The following is a 20641-nucleotide window of genomic DNA, read 5'->3' on the forward strand; positions in this document are numbered from 1 at the left end:
CTGCTTCACTTGTCTTCATTAAAAGCTAAAAGAGATAAAATACACTTGGGACAGGAAAACTTCCTGCTTTCTAGTAAGCAGAAATGGAACCACTTGATAAACTGTTTAGAGTTACTGGAACAGAGTCAAAGCCATAGAGAAACTAGACCTGCTTTTTTGTGTGTGTGAATGACAGTGTTAAAGAATGTAACCTCTCTTAACTTCTCTACACCCCTTACAGACAAATTGCTTATACTGATACAACCCTCAATGGTAACTCACTTCACACTTCCATTTTCTTTCTTGTTATCACCAAGATTAAACAGCATGTTTGGGCATTATTTTGCATTTATCTAACCTTTTCCATAGAGGCCACACTGCTTCGACAGAACAGGTTTATGTACCTCACACGTCAGATCTTATCAAGGAACTTGGTAGTGACAGCTTGATAAGAACATCATGGCTTATTGAACTTGTTCTAAAAACAACAGCAGCAAACCACTCATCTCCTCACACTATTTAATGACCTTGTTCTATTAGATGACCTTTAGATGCAGCAGATGCAATTACTGTGTGGCCTCAGAGGATACAGAGTGCTGAGGGTATGTGTATTACACCATTTTGTATTCACCTATGGCTTTGGTGGTAGTGGTAGTGATTCTGGGGAACAAATTAATAAATGTTTCTTTCTACAAACCCAGGACTTCTAATACCCAGCCTAGTAAGATTTGGTGATTCATTATTTCTTTTGGAATTCAAATTTCATCAAGCCTTGCATTTTGTATTGTATCATTAAACATTCTAGAGAGATCTGCATTTGCCTCAATTACCTATTGAGAAAGGAGAGATCTGGGGGTAGTTTTAACTTTCACCTTGCCAATAACTTCAACCAAAGAGAAAAACTGGTTTGTCATAAAACGAGAAAAAAAAATTGCTGGGAGTTGTTTATTCCTCAGAATGTGCAGCACTGTCACAGACAATAAGAATGTTAACTCATATAGCAAGGAAGAAATGTAAAAACTGAAACAAACAAATAAACAAAAATGCCAACATACTTCCTTGTCTTAGGGTAACATCCCTAGGGTAAGACACATAAAGTAAAAATAATCCCAAATATGAAATTAAAAATTTAAAGACTAATTTTCTAACATGTTTTTGGTGTTTTTGAAATTGCTGTTTTTGTTTTGGCAATTCATTTGGCTCCAATACATTCCTGTGACATTTCCAAAAGCTTTACTATGAACACATTTCATACAATACTGAACAGATAATTCGACTACATTTTTAAGCTTTTTAAAAATTATTATAGCTCTGATTCAGTTAAGGTTATGGTGAATTTTATTATGGTGAAGTTCTTCTGATAAGATTCTAATCTCTGTGGAATTTCAGATCTTTCTGCTCCTTGTGGTTAAAACAGGATGAGAAGCATTCAACTGAACTGAGGTTTTAATTTTGTCATTCAGTTACCTTTTTAAACCTGCAAATATTATTCTCTAGCATGTGCCCTGGAGGTCGGTGGTTTCCTCTGTTTCAGGATAACACTGCACTGGTTAAAGTAGACACAATCCAGGAGGAATGGTAGAGAAACCATAGGGTACTTCAACACAGATTTAGTGGTAATACCTTTCAGAATAACCAACAGAGACTTTGTGAGTTTGGAAGATGAAATTCTGTTTTCTCTGAAATAAAACCAATATTATAACCTTTTTGGTGAGGGGAAGATAGAGCATACTTCCAAACACTGGCTTATTTTTGGGGTGACTTTGAGTCTGACCACCCTGCATTTGGGTGGGTTGACATTTTCCCAGAGCATCTCTATCATAGCCCTCTCCTCCTCTTTGAAGCTCTCTTGTTCTTCCTGAAGCAAAATAGAAATGGTTCTTGTTAGTACTGGGGGTCCTTCTGTCTTCTCACCTCTGGTTCCAGATATAATCATAAAAAAATTGTGAAATATTTCAGTTATTCCAAAATGTACAGAAGATGAGAACTGAGTACCCATCATCTAACACTTAAAAAAAGTAAAATATTACAAACACAAGTGAGCTCCCTGTGAATTCCTTCTCAGAGGCAAGCACTATTTCCACGTTTTTATACTTTTCTACATATGTGTACATCCATAAACAATATGTCATAATGAATTGTGTGTCTTAATTTTTATATTGGTGGTTTCCTTTTTTCCCACATCATTTTAAAGATCTGCTACTACATATAGTTCTGATTTACGATTTTTATATCTTATTCCATAGTATGAGTATTCAACAACTTATTTATCCATTCTTTGGTTGATGCTTTAATGTATAACTTAGTACTCCTCTCCTTGAGCAATATTGCGAGAATTTCTTTAGGATTCCTAGGACCTAGGATTGGAATTTTTGGGTTACTGTATATACACATTTTTAACTTCACTAGATATTGCCAATATCAAAAGAGGTGGAATCACCAGCAGTAAGGCCCACCCATCTGTTTAAGGAGCCCTCAAGGTTCAAAGTTTCAGGTTCCGTAGTCTGAAAGAGAGGTGGTAGTGGTGGGTAGTATGGCCAAGAAGTTACATTTCTGACATGCTCTGAAGTGATGCTACTGCTTTAGTGTAGCATCTGGGATTACATTTTGAGAACCAGTGTTCTATGCTCTAGAGAAAGCCTATTAGGTTACATTCTGAAAGAGAGAGCTGAGGAGACACAATCTGAAAAGAAGTAGCTGGTGAGGTTTTATCAGGTTAGTGAAATTAGCCAGTGACATAATTTTAGCATTCAGACTCTTATAATAAAGACAATATACAGTAAATAACCAGTATGAATGGCTGTCATCAAAAGTTAAATTCTTAATGAGTTTTTATTGTCAGAATGGGACCTCTGCATGTTCTCTTGGTATTGCTGTGCTGAGAAGGACAGAGGAGTAGGCAGGGGGCCAGGTGTCAGGCTGGGCATGCAGTGAGCCTGGCTGATGTTACTTAGAGTGTTAAAGTACCTTGACTGTGTCCATAAAACCCAGGCACTGGCCTACATGAAGGCTTGAATGTTCATTTGGGTGTTCCTCAAGACTAAAGGCATGAGGTTGGCTTGGATATTCTGAAATATTTATATGCAAAAAACCTCACCCATATTTATATTCTATTTTTTATTTATAATCTTTTATTTTACTCCAAAGTTAGTGAAAGGGAGGTTTCCCACAAATATTCTTTCCGTAAGAACTTCTTATTAAAAAATCTTGAAAAGGAAGGCTTCACATATTTTAGGGTGAAAGGACACAAACAGGTTTGCATAGTCTGCAAATGGTTAACATGTAATGTGGAAGGAAAATTATTTTATTTCAGATTTAGCAATATAAAAGGTCAGTCAGAAAAAAACGCATGTACCAGTAACTAAAAGCATTTACTTACATCATTCCACAATTTGCAAAACAAGATAATTGTTTTTCAAAACCAGACAACAGGTTTGGAAATACTTCTTTTCACACCCCTAAGTGATGCTGTTGGGAACAATGGCTGTTACAAGGCTATTGCTGGCACATTTCCAGCAAGTTCTGGTTATTGTTATTTTATCTTCTTTCTTTTTTCTCTCTCATCAGCTTTTTGCTTTCTTCCCTCCTTCTTTTATTCACTGGATTCCGAGGATCATAGATTTCAAATGTATCTGAGTCTTGCATGCTTGCATCTTTCACTTTTCTGCTTTTATCCTCAAACTGAAGTACATGTGACATCCTAAAGAGGGAGAGAGATGGTTCAGTGATTCTTGCATGGGAACTTAAAGCAGAAATTCTATACTCTACTATCATTGGCATAATGAACCATAAGCGTACAGAACACCAAGATGGGTTTATTGTTTACTGGTGCTTACACCACATGGAAACCAACTTCTCAGAAAACTCTTAAATTTGAAGAACATGTCTGGAGTTTGTTCTGTTGGTTTATATTTCTAGTAGAGTATTTTTGCCTCAGTTTTCACTTGAGGTTTTTCCCCTGATGGGAGGTTAAAAGAGTTCTATACAGAAGCGTTCCTCAAAGTAAACTCAGAGGACACTGCTTCCTTTAAAGAACACGTTCCTTTAGCCAGAGTGAGTCAGGTTGCAGAACAAAACTCAAGACAATAAACCAGTCCTATCTGATTTTTAAAATTTTCAACAGTTACATGGGTCAAGAGTAGGGAATACATTAAGCTAATTTAAAAATGATGTTCAAATGGTGTTATGACTCCCTTTCCTGGGGAATTGCTGGTTTAAAAAATATTTTCTTCATACAAAAGGAAACTAAACTTTTGACATAACTCTATGGACTAATTTCCTTCTACTGTTGATTACAACAACCTAACCAGTCCTGCTCTCTTACTTCATCAAAAGCTTACTTGTCTTAAGGTATCAGCATATGCTGGAATCCTAAGAGGTCATAAGCTAGCTATGTTTAGGATCAGTGAAATATGTTAGTAATTAGCTGTGCCCCATACGAGGTGTCAGGAATAAACAGGGAAGTCAAAAGAGCAGACTTCAGAACAGCTGAATGAATTTGGAAAGAGAAAAGTTCAATTTTTAAACAAATAAAACTCCTAAGTCTTTTCCTATCAGTTATACCCTATACACACTTTTCTTCATCACAGCAGATAGGGTTAAACTGTAGTATTAATACTTCTTGTATGCCTGTTGTAACTTTCATTTGAAACCCAAATATGATGCTAATATCTTTTGCCCCATATAAGCGGAGATCTGGGCAGTAAGTAGGCAGTAGTGAAGATCCCTCATCCTTTTCTCCCTACAGCAGCAGAAATTATGAGTGATATTTACTTGTATGGCAAACTCCCATGGATATAACCCAGATTTTAAAGAATTCTAAAAAGATTTTAGGAGGGAAATAAAATGTCACAATTTTAGTGATACCATCATTACTAAGGGTTCAGTAGCTGCTACTCACCAGGGCTGACAGTTGAGGCTTATGTACCATTTCTACCTTCTTTTGTCCCACCTAAGAAAGCTTACTGGAATGCAATAAGTAGGAGTGATATATATGGATGATCTAGAATCTACTTTAATTTACTGAATGACCTAAGTCACATTCACATTTTTATACTTCATTGTTATTATTAGTATTTTTGAGACAAGATCTTGCTATGTTGCCCCAGATGGTCTGAAACTCCTGGGCTCAAGTGAGCACCTTGCCTCAGCCTTCCAAGCAGCTGTGATTACAAGCACGTGCCACCATGTGTGGAACTATATTATTAATGATACATTATTTGTATCAAATTTAATAACTGATCTCAATACCTGAACATGCTATTTCACATGTGGAGTTGCCAAGTTTTTATCTTCCATTCCTTTAGCAAACACCTTTATTTAAAAAATGTACTGTATAATTATTGCAAAGTCTAATATTCTTGTGCTTTCCATTTCCTATAGTGTTTAGATATTAGCTTCTCAAATTAAGACAATCTTTAACTCCCAGAAAAAGGCTGACTGTTTTACAGTTATGGTATTAAGTAAACCACTAGAATCAGTTGGAAAAACAATTAAACCAGATTTAAGCAATTAATGATGACTCACCAAGGTCTAAATGATCAGTGACAACTCACTTTAGTAAATACACCTCTGAAAGCCAATTAACCAGTGATAGCCACATGCTTTTGAAAGTTGGCCCATCAGCTGCAGACTCACTCCAGTGAATATGCTTCTGAAAGCCAGCCCATCAACAATTGTCTCTTTTGAATAATGGTGCTTTTGAGGCTAATAGCTACACCTAAACAATTCTTGGCCCCAAAACGCTATGTAAGATTTGCCACCTGCTTTTGCGTAGAGACACTGTGCCTAAAAGCACAGCTCTTCTTTACTTAAGTAATAAATTAAGCCTTTTCCCCCCCAGTTATTGAGAGGTAGCCTTTTTCTTCAACACTTCTTACATTCTTTGCTGCATCCCCCACAAAATACACTCTTTAAAATTGTAATATTACCACTGATGAGGAGTAACTGCAGAAGAATGGTAGGACTGTCCTGTTAAAGGTCCTTTACCACACATCATGGGGAGTCTAGACCCCTCTACTGCACTTCAGTACATGCTCAGCAGCAGCTTTCCAAGCGCTTATGGGCTGGCTGTGTTGTCTAATCCATCACAAGAAAGTGTAGCAAGAACCATATGCCCTTTAAAACAATTTCATCAATACTCCCGAACTGATATGAGAAAACAAACCCACTATCTTATTAATACCTCTTCATATACATATTCTTCTATTTAAAAAATTCCCCTGTTCTCTGCCCAGAGATACAGATGGTTTTTTGTAATATCAATTTCTAGGGATATTACATGGATTCTCCATGTAATATGGAGAATTCAAAAATGACGTGATCAGAAAGTTGTCAATTAAGAATATAAAAAGGCACCTTCTTACTTTCTATGACATGAGAGAATCTTGCAACTATTGGATTTAGTTGGCTCTGGTATAAAAAATGAACTCTAGACACATGAATAACAGCACAAAGTCCGCAAGAAGAAACAGGCTTCCTTACAAATTTGAAAAAAACCATAGAGCCGTAAGTTAAAGGAGCTGTCTTTTTCAACTGTTTGTTTCATACACCACTGCACTAAGCAAGTTCAACATTTTGATTAATAACAAACCTAAACTCAGAGGAAAGAAAGGGCTATCAGCTTACAAACTACTTCAGCTTTAATATCATAATACTTAGCATGGCTGGTTATTTGGAAATAATATTTAATCTTTAAGAGAAATAAAAGCATAATCAGAAGAATGTCCTTTTGTGATAAATGAGTGTGTGTGTATGTACAAATACTCCTTCCAAGTAGAAGAATTCAGTCTGCAATCCACACCACCCTGAAGGTGAGGCCTTCAAGGTAACTGGACCCAAGACTCTTGGGTGGCACCATGGATTGTCCCGTGGAAACCATTAGAATCTTCTGGGATGGATAGACTTGGATGGAGATTTGTACTACATCAGGAAGAGGAAGGGACTTTGTAGAAGAAAAGAATGATCGAACTGGGCCTTAAAGGAAGAATGAGATTATAATAAAGGTAAATGGAAAAGAAGTTTTTAGACAGGGGAAACATGACACAAGAAACTGTGGAATGTGTGAAAGGCCAGGATGGGGACTGATGAATTGGGAGCACGAAAGGGTGGAGTGCAATAGGACCCAAAGAGCAGAGGGCCTTGAAAGCAAATCGTGAAAAGGCTTAAATTTTGTAAGTTAACTAACACACAAAAATTAAGCTCTGAATTGCTATTGAAATCCATTGTTTGATAATGAAAAGCAAAGATATTAAGTAGAAAACAGATAAAAATTAATATACTTAAATCATCTCCCCAAAGACATCTCTGTATGCCTACCACAGAGCTAAAGGAATTAGTCATAACATTTATAGAACACTTGCTATATGATCACTACTTTAAGTCTGTCATCTTAATTATCCTAAGATCCTTACGATGCAGGTCTTATTTTATTTTACGGATAGAAAATTGAGAAATTGTATTTCCAGCAAATACAAAAGAGTTATAAATATAAAGAACAGATACAGCCACCTGAGAACTTGTTTCCAACAAACACAAAAGTCATAAACGTCAAAAATAATAAAGGACTTGGTGCTAGCTTGTGCTTCAGTGGTTGAAATGGATATTTGAGTTGGAAACATGTTTACATTTACATTTTGTTTAAATTTATTTTTTAACTGAAAAGATAGTCATCTGGGACTAACTTGAGTTATTCAAGACATAATGGTCTTTTTGTAGTACAGAGTCCCTTATGGTCTCCTATGAGGATACACAAGCAGACACAGAATACAGACTTAATTTGAGTACAGGGGGTCTGATAGTTTACAATCGTGTATGTCCCAATAACTCTATCCACTCTGTGGCTGGTTATGGAATTGGCCCAAGAAGAGTAGTGAATTTTTTTGGAATTAATTACACACTGATCATTTACATATGAAAATTGTAGAGCTTGTTCACTTGAAGGCAAAAATAAAAATTTAGGTTTGATTAATAAAAATTTAGGTTTGATTAATAAAAAATTTCACATAGGCTCAGATTCTCAAATAACATTGACTTTATAGTGTGTTACAGAAATAGGGAGGCTTACTATTTTCACAGAGGTTGTGTTTGACAGGAAAGTGGTTTTTTGTTGCCTTTTTTATTTTTGGTATGGGGCTGTGTAAAATTATAAACAGAAGTATACAACTGATTCTTCAAAAAAAGACCGAGACCTAGACTGACCTCGCTAACTTGATATCCAGTTTTTAAAGTTCTTCCTCAATTGTGAAATAGACTAAAATACGATAGCAATTTGTATCAGTGGAAAACATCAAGAGAGGAACTGATTCTCAGACACACAATAAGTAGCCCAATATAGAATTCCGACATTAGCAATTCATTTCCAATTTAAATGAACTTAAATTATTTATACTTACATAATGTAAACAGCTATATTTTTCATTGGGAATTCTATAAATCTCTCCTTCCCACACCCAAGCCACCCTAACTTAGGAACTTACCACCCAATCTTAAGATTGTTGCAGGTGTCCTAATTGTTCTATATCTGTACCACTTCCTTCCTAGATCCAAAGCTTAAAAAATAATCGTTCTTACACGTTTCCTTTATAGCATTCTTTTGATCAGAAACTACTGGTTATCATATTAGACTGAACTAAATACCTCAGTCTGATCCTTAAAAACCCTCCAACAACTGGTGCTTCCTATTTCACCAACCTTATTTCATTTCTTTCATCAAGTCTCCTAATTTTGTAATTGCTTGTTTACTTAATTGTGAACAGACTCAGTTGTCTGAGATAGTTTGAGTCTTGTTCACTGTTGCATCCCCAGTGCCAAACATGGTGATTTGTGCTGGGAATAAGGCCTTCAGACCCTTTGTATTGGTCAGGCCTATTGGCTGGTACTAGAAGGATTGCTAAGCTAACAGTCAATTTCCTTTTGTGTGCAGAGACTGTCTTATATTTTGATGATAAACTCCCTAAACCATCTCCCAGACTCTGCAGAAAGTCTCAGGCTCAGTGTAAGTCCACCTTTTCATGATCTCTCATAGCTCAGCAAATACTGGCAGTTGCTTTTCCACTCATTCATATTAGTGATTGATTGCTAGTTTTTATTCCCTTAATAGACTGCAGTGGGAACATGCCTTATGTTCTTTTCCATCTCCTATAGCACCTGATGTAGAACTAGAGAGAAGGCCCTTTTAAATTTTTATTTTTTAAAGCAATGTTTCTCAAAGCATAGTTCTAGAGCCCCTGCATCAGATGCAGGTTGCGTGTTAAAACCACCAAGTAGCTTTAACAACTATCAGTGCCAGGCTTCCTACTCCAGAGTATTGATTTAATTGTGCTGGGATGGGGTCCCAGCATTAGTAATTTAAAAAAATGTTCCTAGTTATTTTTTAATGCAGTCAAAGTAAAGGGCACAGAAAAAAAGCTTAAGAGCCTTTATGCTTTCAGATTGATTGATTTCATTAGCCCTTTGTCCTTGCCCCTTCAGAGATGGAGAACAGCTGGTTCCTAATGACAAACTACTTGAAGAAACTCAAGTAGCCTCTGAGTCTATTATTTGAACTCAATAATCTCAAGTGCATTATTTATTTCTTATATATGTGATTTGAGGATAAGGCAATGAACTAGACTCAATTATTCATTCAAAATACATCTGGGGGCTTTTAATGCACGATGCCAATGCTGGACACTGGTGAAACAAAGCCAAATATGACCCAGGCCCTACTCTCATGAAGTAAACAATCTGTAAGAACATACAGATTATTTCTTTATGTTTTCTTTTTTTTGAACAGACAGACACCACGATGTGGCAAATGTACAGTTTGGAATTGCCTACAAAGTGTAAGACAACAAAAATAGCACCCACTGGTGCAGCATCCTACAAAAAGCTTTCCCATGTTTTCTGGTAGCATCTTTACAATAACTGAATGGGGTGGAGGCAGGAAAGAGTTATTATCAGCCCGGTTTCATAGGCAATCTCTGAGACTGAGGGTCAAGAAACTTGCAGCTGATAACTTCTTGACCAGGTACTTTCTTGAATATCTTCAGAGGTAATAAACTTTCATCCTGTAAAGATGGATTTAACTTTGGGAATACATCAAAAGTCAATTCAGTGCTAGGTCTAGTAAGGAAGATAAGAAATCAGATTGAGTAGTGCTTATTTTGGAGTATAAAATTTAAAAAATGCAACCATAAAAAGACGTGAACCCAAGCTGGACATTAAAGAAATTCCAAAAGAGAAATTCCAGAAATGTATTGAGCAATGTGGTAGCATCTTTGGGAAAAGGCACCACTCTTTTAGGTGAATGCTTACTTACCAAAAAAAAAAAAAAAAAAAAAAAAAGCATTCATTTCCACTATAAATTTTTATCTTTTTATTGCCTTTAGTTGGTGCTATCTAAAATCTCAGTCCCAGTTTCTTCTTGTTCTTCCTAAAATAGGGATGCTAAGCAGGGACACTTCATTCAGCTGGCAGTCCAAAAGAAGCAGAGCCAAGGGCCCATAGCCTGCCTCTGGATATCTGGCAATTTCCTCTCAGGCATCAAATTACTAAGGACTACCTTGTGGTCTATAATATTAGGTATTTCCTGCTATATATATTTTTCAAAAATGCAAATGTAGCTATGAAAACTCTCCTGTTCTAAATCCTTTGGTGACTCTCCATTGTCTACACAAGGAAACCCAAACTCCTAATGTGGCCTCTATAATCTGGCTTTTGCTTCCCTCTCCAATCTGTTACATTTCCTTCCCCCATCACATCTTATGCTCCAGACATCATAATTCTTTGAAGTTTCCCGAACAAATCCCTGCACTCCCCTTCCTCGCTGCCTTTCTATACACTATACACTTCTCTCTCTCCAGTCAGCTGAGGTGTCATCTCCATCTTAGAAATGGTTCCTGATTCCTTTCCTGGTCTGTCCCGCTCTTTGTCCCCCAGGGTTAAGACCCTCCTCTGGTTTTGCAGAGAATCTTGAATACCTCTCTGGTTTAGTCTTCCTCATACTACAGTGTAACTGCTGTCTCCCTACTAGGCTGGAGGTGCTCTTGAGGGTGGCAGCTCTGCTTTTTTGTTGAGATGGGGTCTTGCTATGTTGCCCAGGCTGGAGTGCAGTGGCTATTCAAGTATTCACAGCACACTACAGCCCTTCTGGGCTCAAGTGATCCTCCTGTCTCTGCCTCTCAAGCAATTGGGACTATAGACATGTGCTACTACACCCAGTTCTATGATGGCTCTGTTATTGGCCTTTGTACCAGCACTAGTCACCAATGGTTGGCAAGAAGAATGTCCTCAATAAATGGGTGCTGAATAAATAAATGTTTCTGAGTAGCCAGCCACCACCAAAACCTTTGACTAGAATTCTGGTTTTGTTCACCTTGCTCCTTGATAGTATTAATACATAATTCCAAATCATTTAGCAATTATGTTTATAAACTCTTATTTGATAATGCCAGAGAAAAGGCTAAGTTACTAAAAAAGCTGAAACAAGATATTTCGACTACTTCTAACTTTATGATATGAAAATCCAACAGTTATCTTTCTCAAATGGACCAGTTAAACTGCTTGAAGACTGACATCTGTCTAGTGTATGATTAGCCTTTGAAGTGGGAGAAAGTACATATATTGTCCGCAGACAGCCTTCCCCATGAGAGTTGAAAGACCTTGCCATTCTTTATGAAACTTTGCCATACACAAAATTTGTCTCTGTACTGTGTTAGTGTATTGTGTTGACAGCTTCTCATTTCTCTGTTAAGTTAGAGAATTCTAAGAAACCTAATAAAATAGCTCCTAGTTATTACTTAAGATTATCATTCTATGGGACTATGGATTACAAACTTAAATGAATCTGATTTAAGTTTTTTTAGGGGTAGGGAAAGGGTTGAAAGGAGACCAGCCTTTTTATTTTTAAATAAAAATCTCAGCAAGACCAAACAATTTTCGTTTTGCCCATGTTTGATCCTCTGAAAGGACCATACCCTGCTCTGTAGCATAGATGGGCTGCAGCATACTTTTGTCTATATTACATTTCTGGGATGCCCTTCTACCTCCTTCCCACTGGTATATAGCCCTGTTTTTTCCAAAGCCCAGTTTAATTCCCATTTCCTCCTAAAATTCTTTTCTGACTTCCCTGGGGCTCAGGATCTATGCCTGCCTTTGAATTTCTTTAACACCTTCTATGAAACTACTGTGGTATGCACTCAGAAGCCCTGAGTTTGATTTGAGTTACATTCAGTCACTGTGACTGGAAAAAGTCACATTGCTTCTTAGGCCTCTGTTTCCTCATCTGTGAAGAGTGGTGGTAATGTACACCCTATTTACCTCACGCGGACTGAGGATCAAACATCATGCATTTAAAAGGGCTTTGCAAATGGCAAAGTGCAGTCCGAACATTTATTATCATTTTAACATATTTTGTACTTTGTGTCTTAGTTAGCTTGGGCTGCCATAACAAAATACCATGGACTGAGTGCCTTAAACAATAGCAATTAATTTTCTCGAAGACAGAAATCCCAGATCAAGGTGGCATCAATCAGCGTCTGGTAAGGGCTCTCTCCTCAGATCGCAAATGGTTGCCTTCTCATTGTGTCCTAACATGGGCTTTCCTCAGTATGTGCCAGAGAGAGACAGTTTTAGTCTCTTCCTTCCTTATGAGGACACTAATCACAACATGGGGATAGGAGAGCACCCTCATGACCTCATTTAAACCTAAGTACTTCCTACCAAAGGCCCCACCTCCAAATACCATCATATTGACAGTTAGAGCTTAAACATATGAATTTTAGGGAGACACAATTCAGTCCATAATAGTGTGTCTATGTGTTGCATATAAACTGTGTTTATGTGAATGTTTATGTTTTTATAATACTCTATTATACTGCTACTGTGATTTGAATATGGTTTGTTTGGCTCTGCCAAATCTCATGCTGAAGTTTGATCCCCAGTTTTGGAAGTGGGGCCTAGTGGGAAGTGTCTGGGTCATGGGGGTAGACCCCTAATGAAAGTTTTGATGCTGCTCTTGTGGTAATGAGTAAGTTCTCACTCTATTAGTTGCTATAAGAGTTTCCTTGAGTACTGGCCATTAAAAATAACCTGGCACCTTCCCTTTCACGCTCATTCCCCTCTCATGATGTGATCTGCACATGCCACCTCCTCTTTGCCTTCCACCATGAGTAGAAGCAGCCTGAGGCCCTCACCAGAAGCAGATTCTGGTGCCATCCTTCTTGCACAGCCTGGAGAACTGTGAGCCAAATAAGCCTTTTTAAAAAAATAAAAATAAATTACCCAGCATCAGGCATTCCTTTATGAAAATATAAATGGGCAAAGACAACTACATACCCCCTTCAAAATGTTTTGTGTGCCTCATCATACACATACAACTTATTTGATCCCAACTCATCTTGGAGGTTTATATGTATATTTCTAAATATGTGCTGTCTACGCTAGACTTAAGCCATTCAGAGGGCAGATACTATTTATAGAATCAAAGAATTATAGAAATGTTATTTTATTTTTGTATCTTTCATAGCTTGAGCAACATACATTCACTGTTTTTGTTTTCCTTTTTGCAAAGTAGGACAATCCTAAGAGGCAAGAAGAAAAAGTAAACAAAAATGACTATAACTCATCAAGAACTACTGTAATACATAGGTGCATCACTTCGTACCTCAAGACCATGTAAATATCCACCTGTATGTTCTTCTAGCACTTTCTTCTTTTTTCATTTGTTAATCTTTAATCAATTCAGAAGTTTGTTTTAGTATATTGGGTTGGGTAAAGTTCTCATTTAATTATTTTCCCCAAATGGCTACCTCATTGTCCCAATTTCATTTCTTGAATAATCTACCCTGTACACTACACTGCTGCTTTAATTATTGTAACTCTGTAGTATTCTTAGGCATCTGATTGGGAAAGATCATTACCCTGTTACTCATTTTTAAACATGTGTTTCAAAATTTGTGTAGTTTTTAATAGACTATTTTTAGGACAGTTCAGATTTACACAAAATTGAGCAAACAGTACAGAGAGTTCTTGTACCCTCAAACTACTCTGCTGTATTACTAATGTCTTACATTAGTATGGTACACTTGTTATACTCGATGAAGCAATACTGATAGGTTGTTATTAAGTAAAGTCCAAAGTTTATTTATATTTCCTTAGTGTTATGGATCAAATTGTGTTCCTGCAAAATTCATACACTGAATTTTGCATACAAATATAGTATGCACCATATTTGAAGAAAGGGGCCTTTATGCAGGTAATTAAGATTAAATAAGGTCATAAGTGTGGGACACCAATTCAATGGGACTTGTATCTTTACAAGAAAATGATGAGACATGAGGAGCATGTGTGCACAGAAGAAAGACCATGTGAGGATACAGCAAGAAGATAGCTGTCTGCAAGCCTGGAGAAGAGACCTCACCATAAACCAACCCTGCCAGCATCTTGATCTTGGACTTCCAACTTACAGAACTATGAGAAGATAAATGTTTAAGCTACCCAGTCTGTGTTATCTTGTTTATAGCAGCCCAAGCAGAGCAATACCATTAGCTTTTACTTAATATCCTCTTTCTGCTCCTGAATCCCATTCATGATGCCATATTACATTTAGTTATCACGCCTCCTTAGCCTATTCTTGGCGGTGGTGAGTTCACGGAATTTCCTTGTTTTTGATCACCTTGACAGTTTTGAGGAATACTGGTCAGATGTCACATGGCTGCGATTTGACATTTTTCTCATGATAAGACTGGGCTTGCCGGGCGCGGTGGCTCAAGCCCGTAATCCCAGCACTTTGGGAGGCCGAGGCGGGTGGATCACGAGGTCAAGAGATCGAGACCATCCTGGTCAACATGGTGAAACCCCGTCTCTACTAAAAATACAAAAAATTAGCTGGGCATGGTGTTGCGTGCCTGTAATCCCAGCTACTCAGGAGGCTGAGGCAGGAGAATTGCCTGAACCCAGGAGGCGGAGGTTGCGGTGAGCCGAGATCGCGCCATTGCACTCCAGCCTGGGTAACATGAGTGAAACTCCGTCTCAAAAAAAAAAAAAAAAAGACTGGGCTTATGGGTTATTGGGAGAAAGGCCTTAGATGTAAAATGCCATTAACATACATCATTTCAAGGGCAACATGATTTATGACTGTTAATGTTGACCTTGATCACTTCACTGAGGTAGTGCTTGTCAGGTTTCTAGACTGCAAAATTAATACTTTTTCTTTTTTTTCTTTTTTTTTTTTTTTTAACAAACATATTTTAGGTTTGGGGGTATATGTGAAGGTTTGTGACATAGATTAACTCATGTCATGGGCGTTATTGTACAGGTCATTTGTTCAGGTTATTTCATCATCCAAGTATTAAGCCCAATATCTAATAGTTATCTTTTCTGCTTGAAGTTACTCTTTTACTTCTTGCTTTCCACATTGTACACTTTGAAAGGAAGTCACCATTTCCTAAGGAGTGAGAAATTATGTTTCCCTACTCTTTTTATTATAACATTTTGTGGATATATTTGTTTGCATGTTTCTCTCCCTCTTTGTACTGGTATTTTTATTTGAATTATATTAGGTTTATAGAATACTTTTTAGATAATTTGGTTTTTGTCAAAAATTAAGTATTCTAGAAACATAAAATATCAATGTACTCCTTTAATAGGTTGCAGTTTTCTTAATTTTACATAAAGATTTGAATAAATCTTTATAAAGGTTATTGCCAAATAATTTATATTTGATGAGTCAGAGTCTTAAAAATTATGTTTTCTAAGTGGTTATTTCAGAGCAACTATGACTTTTTGTGTACTTATTTTGTATCTGCCCACAATATTGACCTCTTAGAACTTTTGGTAGATAGCCTTGAATTCTTTCAATATGCAAGTAACTTAGCTTCCTCTACTCCGTTTTACAAATGAGCAACCAAAGAGAAGTTACTGAAGGTCTCAGAATTAGTTGCCAAGCTGAAGCCAGATTCCTAGTTCATTGTCTGGAATATTTGGAAGCCTAAATATGACTAATACTTTCATAGGTACTTTTGCAGCTATTAAAAATCAAAGACCAAAGCTATTAGTTCTCAAGAATTGTTGACTATGCTAACAAACATTAGGCACTTATTATAATGTTAATAAATCACAAGCAATCCAAAAATCACAAACGTTTAGATTCATTTCAAATGAATTAATTAAAACAAGCTATATAAAGAATGATGACATTATTAGCCCTAAATATCAAAACTAGTTTTTTTTCTCCTATGATTCAGGGTTCACTTTGCCTACTGTTTAAAATATAAATGGCTGTTTTGTTTTACACTTTCCTATGATTTCTAGAGTATCTTTTATAATATTACTTGAATGCTTTTATTTCTATATTTCATAACTATCAAAATGTAATTTTTAGGGAAAGCGTTATGAATATTTAATTTTAGGGCTTTTCTCTATTACTGATTACAAGTAACTTAGGGTCCTTTTTTCACAAATGCTCAGTTCTTTAGGAATTAAGAGCCTACAGGATTTAGAGACGTTTGCTCCACCCACTGCCAGTGCTAGTGAGTGTTGTCCAGGGAACAGGGGATCAGACTGCTTCATCTACTGCTGTTAGCTCCTATGCATGTTGTCTGGGCACCTGAGGACAGGCCTGCCCTGTCTGTCACCACCACCAGTATCTGCACACATTATCTGGGGTCTGGGGACCCACTGCCATGGGCACTCATATGTACCATCCAGGGGCCTGAGATTTGGCATGTTCTGTCTGCCATGGCCATTGCCAGTGCTCACGGGTGCATCTGGGGTCTGATGACAAATCTGCCCTGCTACTGCCACAGGTGCATGCACATGAGCATGCCACACTGGGGCCGGGGATCAACTTTCCCCACTGCCACCATTAGTGCCTGCATGTATCATCTGTGGGTGTGGGGATTAATCTGCCCCACCCATAGCCACTGCCATGGGTGCCCAAATGTGCCATCTGGGAGCCTGGGTACCATTTTGTCATTCCTGCTGATGCTGGTGCATGTCAATCAGGAGCTTGAGAATAGGCCTGCCCTACCTGCTACTGCCACTAATGGTACCCAAGGATCAGCCCACCTGGTATCCCTGTACTCAAAGAAGCCTCACCACAGTCTACGCTAACAAACGCAGCCTAATCACTGAGGAACTCACAGACAACACTGAAGGTGATCACAGGCTAAGAAGTCTACAGTATTGCACCCACCCAGAACCAGAGCTGAAGCACCCTATCCAATAAACAGTATGTATATATGTGTGTGTGTGTGTGTTTGTGTGTGTGTATTATATATATGTGAAAAAGTCTTTCCCTACGAAAGCCAATCCATAAAAATGAAGGATGCAATTGATTGACCAGCTGTGCATGTATCAATGTAAGGACACAAGAAACATGAAAAAGCAAAAAACATGACATCCTTAAAGGAACACAATAATTTTCCAGTAACAGATAACAAAGAAAGGAAAATTTGTGAAGTGATTATAATATCAAAATAAAGATATTAAACTAAGTGAGATAAAAGAGAACAGAGATAAACAATACAAAGAATTCAGAAAAATAATTCATGATCTGAATGAAGAATTCAACAATGAGATAAATGCCATATAAAATTATCAAACAAAGGGTCTAAAACTGAAGAAATCAATGAATGAAACAAACAAAAAAATGATTGAGAGCTTCAACAATAGACTAGATCTGGCAGAAGAAAGAGTTTCTGGATTTGAAAACATGGCTTTTGAAATACCCAATTAGACTACTTCCCACTTTCCCACCCAAAAGTCTATACAACCATGAGGTGCCCAAATAAGAATTCTGGGAATTTCAGAAGAAGAAGAGATGGGCAAAGGCATAGAAAATATATTTAACAAGTAATAGCTTAGTAGAAAACTTCACAAGTCTTTCAAGAGGTACAGACATCCAGATATGGAAAGCTCAAGGACTGCCACATACATTCAACCCCAAAAGCCACATTATAATCAAACTGTCAAAAGTGAAAGACAAGGCAAGGCATGGAAGCTCATGCCTGTAATCCCAGCACTTTGGGAGGCCGTGGTGGGCAGATCACTTGAGACCAGGAGTTCAAGACCAGCCTGGCCAATATGGTGAAACCTTGTCTCTACTAAAAATACAAAAATTAGCTGGGCGTCATGGTGGATGCTTGTAACACCAGCTACTTGGGAGGCTGAGGCATGAGAATCACTTGAGCTGGTGAGGCAGTGGTTGCAGTGAGCCAAGATCACACCACTGCATTCTAGTCTGGGCAACAGAGTGAGATTCTGTCTCAAAAAAAAAAAAAAAGTTAAAGAAAAAGAGAGAACTCTATAAACACCAAGAGAAAAGCATCAAGTCACATATAAGAAAACACCTATAAGACTATCAGCAGATTTCTCAGCAGAAAACTTACAGACAGGGAGAGACTGGGATGATACAGTCAAAATGCTAAAGAAAACAAATATTGCTAATGAAGAAGACTGTACCCAGCAAAGCTATCTTTCAAAAATGAAGAAGAAATAAAGTCTTTTCCAGACAAATAAAAACTGAGGGATTTCCCCACTAGACCACAACTGCAAGACATGCTTAAGGGACTCATACACCTGAAAACAAAAGGTATCATGAAAACACATGGAAGCACAAAACTCACTGTAGAGAAGATGCACAAATGAAAAAGAGAAAGGAGTCTAACATTGCCACTATAGAAAACTGTGAAACTGCAATAAAAAATAAGAGAAGGAAAAGGAAACAGCAACAATAAAAAACAAGAGGAAGAAAGGATATACAAAACAACCATAAAACAATGAACAAATGACAGGAATAAATCCTAACCTATCAATAATTATCTCAAATGTAAACACATTAAATTCCCTACTTAAAAGGTAAAGACAGACTGAATAGATTTTTAAAAGACCCAGCAATATGCTGCCTATAAGAAACTCACTTTACCTATAAAGATACGTATAGACTGAAAATGAAGGGATGGAAAAAGATATTTTACACAAACAGAAACCAAAAATGAGAAGAAATAGCTATACTTATTGCAAATAAAACAGATTTCAAGTCAAAAACTATAAAAAGAGGCAATGAAGGTCATTACAGAAAGATAATGGGATCAATTCCGCAACAGGATATGATAGTTCTAAACATATTTGTACCTAACACTGGAGCTCCAAGGTATATAAAGCAAGTATTATAGATTGAAAGGGAAAAATAGACTCCAGTAAAATAACAGTTGGAGACTTCAACAACCCACTGTTAGCATTGAAGATATTATTTAGACATAAAATGAATAAGGAATAATTGCATTTAAGCTGCACCTTAGGCCAAATGAACATTTACAGACATTTACAGGACATTTCATCCAACAGCTGAAGAATACACATTCTTCTCATCAGCACATGGAACATTCTCCAGAATAGACCAAAGTTGAAGCCACAAAACAAGCCTCAAGAAATTGAAAAAAAATCAAAATCTTTTAACCTATCTTCTTAGACCACAATGGAATAAAACTATAAATCAGTAACAAGAGAAACATTGGAAGCTGTACAAATGCATAGAAATTAAACAACATGCTCCCCAATGACCATTGAATCAATGAAGAAATTAAGGAGAAAATAAATAAAGTAGTTTAAACAAATGAAAATAGAAATAAAACAAACCCAAACTTATGGAATACAAGAAAAGCACTGCTAAGAAGAAAGCTTATAGCAATAATAACCAACCTAGAAAAGTAGAACAATTTATGGACCCCAAGGAATTAAAAAGCAAAAACACCAAACCTAAATTAGTAGAAACAAGGAATTAATAAAGATCAGACAGAATTAAACACAACAGAGACCAAAAACAATACAAGAAATCTGCAAAATGAAAAGTTGGCTTTTTGAAACGATAAACAAAATAGACAAACTCTTAACAAGACTAACAAAGAAAAAGAGAAAAATGCCCAAAATAAATGAGAAAGGAGCCATTAGAATCAATACAACAGAAATAGAAAGGATCTTTAGAGACTATTGTGAACTATATGCTAACAAATTGGAAACCTACAGAAAAATGGATAAATTCTTGAACACATACAATTTCCCAAGATTGAACCAGTAATAAACAGAAAACCTGACAGACCAGTAACAAGCAATGGAATCAAATCAGTAATAAGAAATTTCCTAACAAAGAAAAGCTTATGCTTTACTGCTGAATTCTACCAAAAGTATAAATAACACACACTATTTCTTCTTTTGTCATGCTATTCCAAAAAATGGAAGATAAAAGAATTCTTCTGCAGAGTGCAGTGGCTCATGCCTGTAATCCCAGCACTTTGGGGGCCAAGGTGGGCAGATCACCCAAGATTAGGAGTTCAAGACCAGCCTGACCAACATGGACAAACCCTGTCTCCACTAAAAAGTACCAAAAATTAGCCAGGTATGGTGGCGCATGCCTGTAATCCCAGCTACTTGGGAGGCTGAGGCAGGAGAATTGCTTGAACTCAGGAGGTGGAGGTTGTGGTGAGCCGAGATCATGCCGTTGCGCTCCAGTCCAGGCAACAAGAGCGAAACTCCAGCTTAAAAAAAAAAAAAAGAGCCGGGCGCGGTGGCTCAAGCCTGTAATCCCAGCACTTTGGGAGGCCAAGGCTGGTGGATCACGAGGTCAAGAGATCGAGACCATCCTGGTCAACATGGTGAAACCCCGTCTCTACTAAAACTACAA

General features: G+C 37.2%; 1 protein-coding gene across 2 annotated transcripts in view; it reads right to left on the reverse strand.

Annotated features, from left to right (window-relative positions):
• Positions 1–3081: 3081 nt before the first annotated feature.
• Positions 3082–20641, reverse strand: part of CWC27 (CWC27 spliceosome associated cyclophilin) — a 270125-nt gene continuing 252565 nt past the window's right edge. Inside the window, exons 14-15 of one of the 2 annotated variants that reach the window (XM_032279751.1) lie at positions 13507–13541; positions 3082–3679 (exon numbers count right to left, since the gene is read on the reverse strand). In XM_032279751.1, coding sequence (XP_032135642.1) covers positions 3636–3679; positions 13507–13541 — 79 coding nt within the window. In that variant the 3' untranslated portion in view covers positions 3082–3635. The remainder of the gene's footprint in view (positions 3680–13506; positions 13542–20641) is intronic. The other variant, XM_032279744.1, reaches the window with a different exon arrangement.

Source organism: Sapajus apella, unplaced genomic scaffold, assembly GCF_009761245.1.
Source record: "Sapajus apella isolate SASKATOON/1434 unplaced genomic scaffold, GSC_monkey_1.0 scaffold1, whole genome shotgun sequence".
In the NCBI taxonomy this organism is placed as follows: domain Eukaryota; kingdom Metazoa; phylum Chordata; class Mammalia; order Primates; family Cebidae; genus Sapajus; species Sapajus apella.